This window comes from Anas acuta, chromosome W, assembly GCF_963932015.1.
Source record: "Anas acuta chromosome W, bAnaAcu1.1, whole genome shotgun sequence".
In the NCBI taxonomy this organism is placed as follows: Eukaryota; Metazoa; Chordata; class Aves; order Anseriformes; family Anatidae; genus Anas; species Anas acuta.
The window spans coordinates 2,149,375-2,163,151 of record NC_089016.1 but is presented as its reverse complement, the minus strand read 5'-3'; the positions used below and the strand labels follow the sequence as shown (position 1 = coordinate 2,163,151).

Genomic DNA, 13,777 nt, shown 5'->3' with positions numbered 1-13,777 from the left:
ATGAAGGCAAGAAAAAGTGCTCTTGTCTGGGTCATCCTAGCCTAGAACTGCCATGCAAAATAAAGGTGAGGGATCTCTTTCAGATGCTCTTCTCTCTCTCAGCATTGATGGGATGGGAGTAAGTCAAAGAGCTCAACCTGAAGGATGTGACTTTTAGACAAGTGAAATATAAACCTACACAGTAGTACTTGGCACTTTGCTTTTTTTAGGCACTTCCTCTTTGTACTACAAGGACTATCCTTAAGCTTTTGAAGAGGACAAGATTTTTCCACCTCTCAGAAAACTAAGGCATTTAGTTGAGAATGTCTGATAGTAAGAACAAAGAGCAATTCTGGATATATCTGCTTTTCAGTGCAGAATGAAGTCAGATGAGATTGTGATAGATCTGTTTCTACTGACCTGGTGGGACCATAATGAATTTTGGCCTTACTTTACAGTACTGAAAAAGGCAAGCTACACTTGGTCCCCATTTTCCTTCTTTCCTAAAGAAATAAGGGAAGATGACAAAGAAGAAATCACAGCACTACAAAAGAAAGACCTGAAATTTCTTTTTCTTGAAATAAACCAGTGGATCCTCAGCTGCTGGTAGTCCAAAAAGGCAAGTACTGAAGAGGAGAGAGAATAACTTTCAATATACATCTTTGAATTCATGGTTTAGCATCTACATAATAGAAAATATTTGTGCAGAAGATGAGATTTCCTTTTGAAACATTGTTACAACGGGTGTTTGCAATTGTTCTGAGTAAATGAGGACCTTCCCAGGAACAGGGTGCAATCGCTAACAACCCCTTATTAGTCCTGTGCTCTTGAGAAAGAATAATTTGTGGCTGATGGACAAAGTTGGAAAGAAGACAAGAAATTCCCCGTTGACTCTGCATGATATGTGAAATGGAAAGGTCAGAGTGTGAGGAAAGTCCAATAGAGTCTCCTCTCTCTGTTGTACAGGAAGCCTGCAAGCAAGGAAAGAGAGAAGGAAGGAGATAACCTTGCATCCAGACCATGAAATTATTTTACTTGGTTTTGCCATGTTCCTGCCTCAGCAGGATGAATGGAAATTGGGCACGGGAGTAAGCAATGGAACTGTCATTTCTGAATTCATCCTCTCAGGCTTCACAGAGCTTGAACAAAGGTTAAAGCTATTTTTCTGCATGGTCCTTCTACTCATGTACCTGACAACGGTGATGGGGAATGCAGCCATCATTTTCCTGGTGTGTGTGGATAACCGCCTACAAACCCCCATGTACTTTTTCATTGGCAATCTGTCATTCCTGGAAATCTGGTTTACGTCTTCCACAAGCACCAAACTGTTGGTAATTCTGAGCTCTGGCAGGAGAACAATCTCAGTAGGCGGCTGCTTTGCCCAGTCCTCCTTCTATTTTGCCCTGGGTGGTGCAGAATTAGCTCTCCTTGTTGTCATGTCCTTTGACCGTTACATTGCCATCTGCCAGCCTTTGCGCTATGCTGCCATCATGAAGCATCGGCTCTGCATCCAGCTGGTTGCTGCTGTTTGGGTCATGGGCCTCACATTCTCGATTTACCGCCTGGTGCTGCTTTCCAAGCTCACTTTCTGTGGCTCGAACAAGATCCAGCACTTTTTTTGTGACAGCACCCCCTTATTTCAACTGTCTTGCTCTGACATCACCTTGCTTTGGAAAATAGACTCGGTTTTCATATCGTTTATTGTGCTGTCTTCTTTGTGTTTAACTCTGGCATCTTACACACACATCTTTTTCTGTATTCTACAAATGCCAGCAGCCTCTGCGAGGAGAAAAGCTTCTGCTACATGCTCTTCCCATCTAACCACCTTGGCCATTGTCTATGGAAGCTGCATTGTTCTCTATGCACACTCCTCAGGATATATTTCTTTGGAGACCAACAGCATTGTAGCTTTGCTGAACACTGTCCTGTACCCATTCTTAAACCCATTCATCTACAGTCTTAGAAACAAGGCCGTGTTGCTGGCCCTTAAGGAAGTTATGGCCCGTGCATCAGCACAGTTTTTCCCCTAATCGTGATGCATTTTTGAACAGCATATGTCCAAGTGCCTTCAGCTGGAGAGACTGGGAGCCAGGGACTTGTCCTGGGCAGGCGGAGTGTCTTATCACAGCTGCTGGAGAGAACTACCTTGCACACACACACAAACACATGCACACATTCACACACAGACACCACCACTTTACCTTTCCTACTAATGGGCCTCTGTCCTGCTCAGCCAGAGAGGGGATCAGGATAAGGCCATTTCTGCTGTTTGTGGTTGTGTGAACACTGAGTGTTCATGCCTGCATTCACCTATGTCCAGCCATGTATTGATGCCTACATGTTGTCTGTGTGGGCTTGTGTGTGTGCCTGCCGGGTGTACGCATTCTGCCTTGCTCTTGTTGGACCCAGGGGCATGGAGCTGCAGCAGCTTCAGGTCTCTTAGGATGCTGGAGTGGGCTCTTGGTTGAATAGAGGTATGTGCCTGCAGGGCACAAAAACATCTCTGTGTGTGACATAGGTGTGGAAAGGCTGAAAGGAGTGGAAAGGCAAAAGGGCAACCACAGATTGAAAAAAAAAAAGGGGGGGGGGGGGGGGGGGAGGGAGGGAAGTCATTTTAATATTTTTAATTTCACTGAACTTTCATAACTTGAAAAGTTCTAAGCTTCTTAAATGCAGGAATTGAGTGAGGAATAAAAAGTCACTATATTCTGCTGTTACTAACATCCCCATCCAGAGAATGATCAGTCTCTGAAGTGTAGAATATCACCAATTCAGGTGAAATCTTCTACTGCCAAGTAGACAGATTAAGAGAAGAAAGTACTGAATAAATAAATAAATAAAAAAAGCACAGCCCTTCCATGGCAAATGGAAGGGCTGTATTTCCACCCCTGGAGCAGTCGATTCCAGGTGGACTGGACAGCCCTTCAAGGGAAAGCAAGCTGTGGTCTGCACGCTGATGACAAAGGGCTGGAGAAAAGCACATCAGTAATATCAGTTGTGGCATACCACTTGGCTGCCTTTGACTCTAGTTCATATTGAAGTTCTACCATGTCTGGCACTGCAGCACTCAGAAGTGGCATGACTTCATTCAGGCCACGATAGTCCACTGGCCATATGGGACTATTAAAGGGTGAGAGAGTCTTGCTGTTCACCCCTTGGCTCTCCACTTGATGAGCCAGATCATGGATAGGAATCAGGAAGTCTCAGTTAGTGTGATACTGCCTCAGGTGCACCATTGGAGTAGCCATCAGCACCTGCTCTTCTTTGACCCCCAGCAAATCCACAACAGAAGGGTCCTGTGAGAGACCAGATCAAGGCAGACAGCTGTTTGATGTCCTCTGTCTCCAAGGCAGATATGCCAACCCTCCCCCACCCCGAAAACTTTTGGCTCTTGGAAGTACCCTCTCCTTCAGTAGTCTATGCCAAGGATGTACAGAGCCTCCAGGCCAGTCCCAATTACCTCCAATACCGTTACCAGTTGGGATCCCCCTGTCACTCCAGAAATACAAATGGACTTGCCCCTTTTTGGTTTCATGGCATTACAGTACACTTTGTACCAGTGTCCACTTGAGCCTTTCACTCTTGTGTGTCTGAAGTTCAAGGCCATCAAATCCACACAGTCCAATAACCCCAACTGTCTCTTCCCTCCACCTGGCTGGAAGCAGAGCCCCTCTAGCCCTGGTCACAGTATTTGTTACTGTGTCTCAGGGACTGCCTACTGGAAACCGGAGCAACAATTTTCTCAGAAAGCCCCTGTCGTGGTTTAACCCGGCCGGCAGCTAAACACCACGCAGCCGTTCGCTCACCCTCCCCCCTCCCTCTCTGGGACGGGGGAGAGAAATGGAAAGTGAAGCCCGTGAGTTGAGATAAAGACTGTTTAATAAGACAGGAAAATAATAATAACAAAAAAAAATAATAACAATAATAATAATAATAATACAATGGTGATAATAGGAAAGTAATAATAATATGTACAAACAAGTGATGCACAATGCAATTGCTCACCACCCGCTGACCGATGCCCAGCCTAACCCCGAGCAGTCCGGCCCCCTCCCCCCGGCTAGCCACCCCTATATATTGTTTAGCATGACGTCAGATGGTATGGAATACCCCTTTGGCTAGTTTGGGTCACCTGTCCTGGGTCTGTCCCCTCCCAGCTCTTACTGCACCCCCAGCCTGCCCGTTGGCAGGACAGAGCAAAAGGCTGAGATGTCCTTGGCTTAGTATAAGCACTGCTCTGCAACAATTAAAACATCGGGGTGTTATCAGCACTCTTCTCATCCTAAGCCAAAACACAGCATTCCACCAGCTACTAGGAAGAAAATTAATTCTGTTCTAACTGAAACCAGGACAGCCCCTCTTTGGCCATTGTTTTTCCTTGAAATTCACATGTCCATACCTCTAGGGTCAAGGTAGTTTTCCTATCCCATTTTCTCGTGTCTTCTCCATGGTCATGCAAGTAAAACCATTGGGTGACGTGTGGTGTGTACCCACCATATCCCCTTTCTTGAGCACAGTGGAGGCCGGTGACAAGTGGTGCACCTTGGGGAGTCTGTGCTGGGACTGGTACTGTTGATTATCTTTATCAATGATATAGACAGTGGGATCGAGTACACCCTCAGCAAGTTTGCAGATGACACCAAGCTGAATGTTGCAGTTGATACAATAGAAGAAAAGGATGGCATCCAAAGGACCTGGACAAAGTTGAGATTTGGGACAACGTGAATCTAATAAGTATAATAAGCTCTCTGTAAATACCTTAATAGAGGCTGCAGCGAGGTGGGGATTGGACTATTCTCCCACGTGCCTGGTGACAGGATGAGACAGGATGAGGGGGGATGAACTTAAGTTTTTCTAGGGGAGTTTTAGGTTGGATATTAGGAAGAACTTCTTTACCAAAAGGGTTGTTAGGCATTGGAATGGGCTGCCCAGGGAAGTGGTTCAGTCACCATCCCTGGAGATCTTCAAAAGACGTTTAGATGTAGAACTTAGCAATGTGGTTTAGTGGAGGACTTGTTAGTATTAGGTTGGAGGTTGGATTCGTTGATCGTGGAGGTCTCTTCCAATCTAGATGATTCTATGTTTCTGTGATCACCTGGTCCAACCATCATCTGGTCCTGAATCTGGGCCACGGCAATCCCAAGCACAAATTCAGGCTGGGAGGAGAATGGGTAAGGTGATTCTCCCCCTCTACTCTGCTCTCCCAAGACCTCAGCTGGAGTACAGCATTCAGCTCTGTGGCTCCCAATATAAGAATGACATGAAGCTATTAAAGCAAGTCCATATGAGGACCGCAAAGATGATCAAGGGGCTAGAGCACCTCACTTATTAAAACAAGCTGAGGAATTGCGGTTGTTCAGCCTGGAGAAGAGAAGGCTCTGAGGAGACCTCATAGAATCCATCCACTACTTAAGGGGGGGCAACAGGAAAGCAGGGGAGAGATATTTTCTCAGAGTGTGCAGTGATAGGACAAGGGGAATGCTTTTAAACTGAAAGAGGGTAGATTTAGATTAGATATTCAGGTGAAGTTCTTGGCTTGGAAGTGAGGCACTGGAACTATTTTTGTGGGTCCAGAGATCACCCACGGGTAGTTTGAATCAGCCCCTGCCCTTGTGTTTGAAGGGACAGCTGGCAAGAATGGAGAGGCATCAGTGAAATCATGGGAATAGCAGAGTGACAGCCAGGTGGAGAAGAGAAGGGGCTGTCTGCAGCTTTTAGAGTGGAGTGGGGCAGAATAGGAAAGCCTGCGGAGGAGAAGGCAGAGTGCTCTGGCAAAAATGGATGGCTGCAGTAGCACTGACATCTTTGTCCCCACAGCCATGGCTTATGAGGGGACAAGTTATACTCATGGCATTGGGACCATGTATTCTCCGTTCAACTGTGTTCAAATGCTGCAAGGTGTCATACCATTGTCTTTCACATGATATTATGGGAATCACCCCCTACCTCACAGACCCTAGGAACAGCCCTGAGTGAGATATGGGGTTGCAGGATCTCTACTCCAGGCTGGGGTCAGGCCTTGAGCTTTCTGCTTTTGTCTGACCAAAACAAAACAAGACTTTTCTCAGCACAGTGCTTTGCCTATCTGTAATCATGGTCTCCAATTGTCTGCTCTAACAAGTCCCTGAGGAGAATCTCTTGGTAACGGCCCTCAATGGGGTCCACTACTTCTCCAAGTCACTTCAACTTTTCCTTCTGACTTTACTTTCTCAAGCAATTGCATCATTCTCCTCTCAGTATCTGACATTCACAGACTGAGCACCAAAATCCACCATGGAACTCATTAAAATGAAGAAACACCTAAGGAACCATATGTCTTCCATAGTTTTATTCAAGTCTTCAAGACTTGGACAGCTACTTGGAGAATTTCAAGATGCAGTTAAGGAGGAAGATTTCAAAAACCACTTAATAAAAATCTCTTCTCATTTTAAAGGGTGAATTTTGTTGCATTTCAGTTTTGAGCATCTTTCTTCAATTGATATTAATCCAGGGCTTCTCCTATGGAGACGTCCATAGGGAGGAAAAGCATACTCTTGAGGTGTGACAGTGCATGGGTAACCTTGCTCCTCACCACTTCAACCCTGACATTTCTCTCATTGGCCACCTGGTGCTTGCATCACTTTTCCTTACACCACACTTATGCACTGAAGTCTGCAGCTGGATGTTAGAGCCCCTTTGCAGCAGCTCCCACCTGCTTTCCTTAGAGAACTGGCTGCACACAAGCACAGAAGGGTTTTTCCTTATTTTAAAACAAACAACAAGAAAACATGCAGCAATTTTCCAAACAGCAAAGCAAGCTCCTCATCTTGTACGTCTCCAGTCAGGTTTACCTTCCCAAAAGCCTGACTGTAAATTAAGTATTTGATATTGACTGATAAGAAATTATAGGTATTAAGATTGGTAATATTCCATATCATATTAATTCAATGATAAATGATGAGGAGCTTGCTACAGAATCAATTAGGCAGACTGCTAATTGATGGGCAAGCTTGAACTCAATGAAGCTCAAAGCAGCAACTGGGTCAGTGAGAGCAGTCTGAATGATCAAAGAGTAAGGGGGGCAAAACAGGAGAACCATGGGAAGTGCATAGGTCAAAACAGGCAGCAGGAAAGGGGACATTCAACAAGGATTGTTTATTCAAGATGGGTGGAAGTGCCTGGAAGCTTAGGGAGTACACCATGATGGAGAAAGCAATGAAATGCAAGTGCTCATGACCATCAGTATTTCTTCTCCTGTGATGAATAAAGATCCTGACAATTCACCTGAAGAAGGATGTAGATCACTGGTGAAAGAACTGTGGTTTTGTGCCATCACAAATTAGGACTACAAAAACACTTCCACATGTAACAGTAGCATGTCCCACCCCATATATACCATCCTGTGGGGCAGGACAGATGGAGCCAACAACCAAGGGACACATTTGGGTGTCAATGAGGGGGCCCAGCAGAGACAAGGAGTCAAGGCAGTGGGGTGGGGGAGGCCAGGAGAAGCAGCCCAAGGTGTGGTGCTGCTTGTGAGGACACGTTTGTGCCAGCAGCCTGAGTGGGCAGCAGCTGTGCGCAGGTGAGGGGAAGCCAGGAAGTGCATGCCAAGAGACCTCCTGCCAGCAGAGATAAGGCTGGGGCCTAGGCCAAGGGGATAGGCAGGCCCAGGCCCAGGTGGCTGCATGTGCCATGCTGAGCTCCCTGCCCCTGCAGCAGCTGCACTGGCCCTCAGCAGATGTGCTGTCTGGCATGCACTGGGAAGTCCTGGTGTGCATCAGAGAGCAGCAAGGAGGGTTCTGGAGAGGGCTGGGGCAAAGCAGGAGGCAGAGCCCCATGCAGGGACTGGCTAGGGGTTTCCTCTGCTACAGTCTGTGCACAGAGTGTGTCAGGAGGAGGGCAGGCAGGACTCACTGCCATAGCGCAGAGCCTGGCCCTGGACGCTCCATGACCACCTTGCACGTTCTGGCAGGCCATGGTGAGGGGACGAATGCCCTGGGCTCTCTTCCTGCTCTGCCCAGGCCAGCAAGGGCCCAGTGCGGCCTACTCTCCCCTGCAGTTCTGGTCTCCCTTTGTGCAGTCCTGGCTCTGCAGCACCAAGCCCTGCCGGGAGCCCTCCCCTGCATGCTCCCATCGCCCCTCGCATGCTGCTGGTGCCCTCTACCGGGCACTGCCCAGCCCAGTACAGCCCCTGCCCACCTCCCCCCACCTCCCTGCCCTCTTCCCAGCCCCCCCCCATCAGCCCAGCCCATCAGCCCAGTCTGGGCTAGCCCCAGGGCAGTTCCCACCACAGCCTGCTGTACGGCTCTGGGCATGGCCACCACAGCTCCAGCCCTTTGCAAGGCACCACAGCTGCTGGGACAAAGGTGGCTCTGGGCCACCCCAGAAGCCCCCAAGCTGGGACGAGCCATGGCTCAGGAAATGGAAGGTGCTGAGCTGGCAATTCTGCTCTGGAGATCCAGGGGGCTGTGGTGCCCAGGGTCCCCTGGAGGACTCCGCCACACCCATTCTGCTCCAGGTGGTCATCAGACCCAACTCCATGGGGATCTCTGCTGCTGAGCCCCCTTCCAGCTCCCCTGATGGCTCAGAAATATAGGGCCATGCTTGGTAGGGCCATGGGATGTCTCTAAGGGCACAAAGGGCAGGTGAGTGCTATACCAGACCTGGCCCATGAGGCTTCAAGGAGGGTGTCCTCAATTACTCTTATGGGCCTTCACCTGCTGGCTCTTCACCACCTCAGCAGGAATTGCAGAGTCTTCCTTAGCCCCTGGACACCTCACATTTTTCTTTTCCTTTCCCAGACTCTTCTTGGTCACTCCTTTTATGAGGTTCTAATCACTATCCAATAAGCACATTTTCCCTGGGTTCCCCTGCCATGTGGCAGATCCAAATTCCTCTCCAGGCAGGCATCGGCTATCTGCCCCACTCCCGGGACACATTCCAATGTAGATGATTCCAAGACCAGTTGTCGTCTGCTTCGGCATGTGCTACCACAAAGGGAGCTCTTGGTCCAGCCCTTGGTTCCTCACAGACCACACTGGGACTTCCAGCCTGTGTCCTTCACTCCGGGAAAAATCCCAGAAAACAGAAAATCAGGGAGTAAATCCCTGGATGTATGTCTTACAGCAGCTTTGGAAGAGGTGTCCAGGCTTCTGGGTTTGCCCTGAGCAGCCCCTTTTGTTACTGTGGTGCTATCAGGGAGGCCAGCTGTGACCCAGGGCTGCACATTGCCTGCTGCTGCCTGCAGCCACAGGGATGCCACCGCAGAGACAACAGGACTGTCACCAAGGTACATGAGATCTGAGGGCTAAGAGAAATGCAAGAGCACAGAGGAACAATGTGGAAGCCAAAAGAGAGCAGCAGTGAAAAGGCCACGTCCTGCTGCTGGCCATGGCCATGGCTCCAGAGAAGCAGCAGCCCCAACCCAGGGAGGCAGAGTCCAGTGGACAGTGAGGGGCTGCTCCTCTGTGTGGCAGCTGTGCTCTTGGCCCTGAGCTCCTCCTGTGTGCTGGGGCTGCTCCACCAGCTCCAGAGCTGATGACAAGAGACGGCAGATGAGATCAATGAATTTCTGATGGATTCTTTATTGTCTTTATGTACACTGGAAGCCTAGTTTTATAGGTAAATTAGAAGATTTAGTCAAATTAATTCTGAGGAAGTATACATATAAATAATAAGACCATTTCAAACAATATCAAAATTTATGAAAATAATAATGCACAAAATAATATGAAAATTGGCACCTCAGTTTCTCAAACATGTTGACAGGGTTATTATTAATGGTTATATTATGGTAATGTTGCTAATGAGAAAAACGTTGTGATATGAATCACAATTATGGTATCAGTACTTATCCTTGAGAAGCACCTATAGAAACAGTTTTCTCACTGCATCCTTGAGCTCCTGGTTCCTCATGCTGTAGATGAGGGGGTTCACTGCTGGAGGTACCACCGAGTACAGAAGTGACACCACAAGGTCCAGGGATGGGGAAGAGATGGAAGGGGGCTTCAGGTAGGCAAAAAAGGCCATGCTGACAAAGAGGGAGACCACGGCCGGGTGAGGGAGGCACATGGAAAAGGCTTTGTGTCGGCCCTGCTCAGAGGGCATCCTAAGCACAGCCCTGAAGATCTGCACATAGGACAGCACAATGAAAACAAAACACCCAAATGCTAAAGAAAAAGTAAACGCAAGAGCCCCGACTTCTCTGAGGTAGGCATCTGAGCAGGAGAGCTTGAGGATCTGGGGGACTTCACAGAAGAACTGGTCCACAACATTGCCTTGGCAGAGGGGCAGGGAAAAGGTATTGGCTGTGTGCAGGACAGCATTGAGAAAGCCACTGGCCCAGACAGCTGCTGCCATCTGGGCACAAGCTCTTGCTGCCCAGGAGGCTCCCGTAGTGCAGGGGCTTGCAGATGGCAATGTAGCGGTCATAGGCCATGACAGTAAGCATGGAATACTCTGCTGTGAGAAAGAAAGGAAAAAGAAAGACCTGTGCAGCACAAGCTTGATAGGAGATGGCCCTGGTGTCCCAGAGAGAATTGGCCATGGCTTTGGGCAGAGTGGTGGAGATGCAGCTCAGGTCAAGGAGGGCGAGGTTGAGGAGGAAGAAGTACATGGGGGTGTGGAGGTGATGGTCACAGGCTACAGCGGTGAGGATGAGGCTGTTGCCCAGGAGGGCAGCCAGGTAGATGCCCAGGAAGAGCCCAAAGTACAGGAGCTGCAGCTCGCGTGTGTCTGCAAATGCCAGCAGGAGGAACTCTCTCAAAGAGGTGATGTTGGGCATTTGCTGACATTGGACCCAGTTGTCTGTTGAAGAGAAGAAGGAAAAAAAAAAAGAAAGAAAAAAAAAAAAAGAGAGAGAAAGCCGAATTAAATGAGAAAAACTGGAAATGAAAGAGGACAGTAAGGGAAGCTCATGTTCAGTCCACAAATAATACATGAGCTTTGCAGTGCTGTTGCAAACACCTCATCTGAATGATGAGCAGAGCTGCAGATATTTTAGTGGTTTGAGTTGCCCTTATAATGCTTAGGAGATGTATGAGTCAGTTGAATGCCCTGACAGGTCATGTACACTCTTAGTGAAACCCTGTGTGTGCCAGGACTTTGCCCTGGTGAAGACTGAGCAGAGCAGATGTGCCAACCAGTCCTGCTCTCAGCTGCCCTGTATTACCCCTCTGCGAGCTGCAGCACAATCCCACTCAGGTGTTTTCCTGAGAAGAAACTGGAGACAACTTAGAGCAGAGAAGCCCCAGTCCAAGTGCAGCTGGACCAAATCCTCACCTTGTCTCCAGGAGAAGCTCTCAGCCAGAAGGAGCCTGGGGGCTTCTCCTCATCTGAGCTCTGCATGGCCAGCCAGGGCAGGGTGTTCTGGGCTGACCGGGGGCACCTGGCTTAGGGCACTCTGAGGGTCTTCTGTCAGACTTCCTCCCCTCGCAGTGCAACCCAGCAGGACTCTCAAAGCCTACTACATTGCCCACTGCCCTACCAGAAACAAAACCCAGGAGGAGACCCTTCCAGGACCTGCAGCTGCATGGCCCTGCAGTCAGAGCCCCCAGCCCTGCTGTGTTGTGCAGAGGAGCTGCTTCTGGGCAGAGCTGTCTCTCTGCACCAGGGCCCTCTTGCCAGGAGCTCTCTTTGTCCCAGGAGCCCGACCCAGCTCAGCAACGGAGCCCCAGCCCAAGGCATTGGAATCACTTCTCCAATGGCTTTGGTGATGAGCTCATGAACCTCAGACACTGAGTGAAAAGTGAAGAACTCTCTCAAGAAGTCCAAGTCAGATGCAAGTTTTCTGGAGTTTCCCCCCAAGGGCCAGCACTGACATAGCCTCCCTTGGAGCTCGTTAGAGACAAACATTGGAGGCAGTGAGGCCAAGGAGACAAAGGCAATGTGAAATTGACACTGATCTTTGGAAAAACTGGATATGTTTCACCAAGCACAAAGGCTGAGCTTTGATCCCTGGCCTCTGGGAAGGGAGATCCTTTCTCTTTACACATTGCTCAGAGCTCTTTCCGGGACAGTAGGAGATGGGGATGTGCATTGCCAAGTGCAGGACAGTGGTACAACCTCTGCCTGGTTCATGGCTGGGTGTCAGGAGGCAATGAGGCCCTGGCACTTTAGTGATAAGCTGTCTCCTCATAGGCCTCAGTGACACTGACAACAGCCATAGCCATGGACACAAAGAACTTGGTTGTCTTTGGACTTTCAGCCTTGCTACAGCCCTTGTTCCTCTCCAACCCATGCAGTCCTTGGGACTCTCACACCTGCACCTCTTTCCCTGCTGGCTGTAGACCCTCTTCCATGCGGTGTCTCACCAGATCTGAGATGAGTCTAGTGATTGTGATTTTCTTGGTGGCCATGCTCCTTGTAAGGCAGCTCTGTAGGAATCTGGCCTGGTTCGTGGTGAGCAGGCACCACTGCTCGTATGGCATCCATGGTGGTGCCCAGGCCCTCCTCTTCCTCCTGGGCACTGCTCACTCAGCAGGGTCCCAGGCTGCCCTGATGTGTGGGGCTCCTCTTCCACTGGTGCAGGACTAGACTCTTCTCCTTGTAAATGTCAAGAGGTTTCTGTAGGCATATTCATGCAGTTTCTCACGGCTCCCCCACACTGACGCTCCATTCTGTCAGCTGTTAATATCTGCAGGCAGACGGTTCAATCTTCGCATGATTGTGCTATCTCTGACAAGAGAGCAGCATCAGGAGTTGCAGGCAAGTTTGGATAATACAGGAGTAACCAGCTGAATGGAATTGCAACACAGAGTCTCAGAAGGGTAAGGGATTGCAGGCTGCCAGGTTCCACCTTTTCTGTGCTTTCTTGTCATGCCTGTTGTCATTTTGTCCAGAGCTGTGTCCAAAATGTTATGATGCTGTGCAGGGCAAAATTAGAAATGTCAATGGCCAGCTGGAGCTCAATCCATCTATTACTGTCAAAGACAATCAAAACTCTTTATAGAAATACTTTAAAGGAGGATTAAGGAAAATCTTCATCCTTTATTGTAGGTGGGGTAAACATAGTGACAAGAGATGAGGTAAAGGCTGAGGTATTTAATGCTTTCTTTCCCTCAGTCTTTAGCAGCAGCACCAGTTGTTCTCCTGATACTCAGCCCCCAGAACTGGTAGACAGGGACATGGAGAGGACAAGAGGGGGACGCTTTTCCCCACTTGTTAACTCTCCCTGTCTCCTTCATCTCCCCCTTCTCCTCCAGGATACTCCCAATAGCTCTGCAAAGCTTTGAGTATCCTTGGGATTGTCAAACCAGCATGTTCCTATTGTTATGTCTCATTAATGTGTTTCAGCTTTTGTTTAACGTCAGACAATTATTTAAGAATGACATCCAGAGATCTGTCCAGAGGCAGGAGAGTTAGGAGTGGCAGGGATTGAGGGAGGATATGGGCAGGTACCTATAGCAGTGAACACCTCCAATGCTTTGGAAATTCACCCCTGAACAAGAGCAGAATCCAAACAATCTAGAGAAACCCTTGAAAAAGTAGTGTGATCACCACAGCCATTCCCAAGAGACACAAATCAACATGCTGGGAGTTGACCTCTGCTTACTGAGCCTCAATTAATGCCACTTCAACCCCTGTGTTATGCCCTGCAACCACTCCAACACATGCCAAAGGTCCTGCAGCCACTCCAACTACTGTGACAGACCCAGCAGCCACTACAACTCCTCTGAAAGGCACTTCAGCCATAGCAACTCCTGCAATGGGTTCTGCAGGCACTACAACACCTGCAACAGGCCCTGTAGCCACAACAACTCTTGTGACAGGCCCATCAGCGACTCCAACCCTGTAACAAGCCCTGCAGCCACTCCGG

At 48.8% G+C, this 13,777-nt stretch overlaps 1 protein-coding gene and 1 pseudogene across 1 annotated transcript; one reads left to right on the top strand and one right to left on the bottom strand.

Moving 5' to 3' along the window:
- Positions 1-1,025: 1,025 nt before the first annotated feature.
- Positions 1,026-2,009, top strand: LOC137847105 (olfactory receptor 6E1-like). The gene has a single exon (XM_068665386.1). It carries the CDS (start codon positions 1,026-1,028, stop codon positions 2,007-2,009), a length of 984 nt encoding a protein of 327 aa, XP_068521487.1.
- Positions 2,010-3,182: 1,173 nt separating this feature from the next.
- LOC137847484 (olfactory receptor 14J1-like) lies at positions 3,183-10,765 on the bottom strand (annotated as a pseudogene).
- Positions 10,766-13,777: the final 3,012 nt, after the last annotated feature.

Excerpts from the sequence above, each read along its gene's own strand:
- LOC137847105 (XM_068665386.1), top strand. The coding sequence starts at position 1,026 with ATGTTCCTGCCTCAGCAGGATGAATGGAAATTGGGCACGGGAGTAAGC.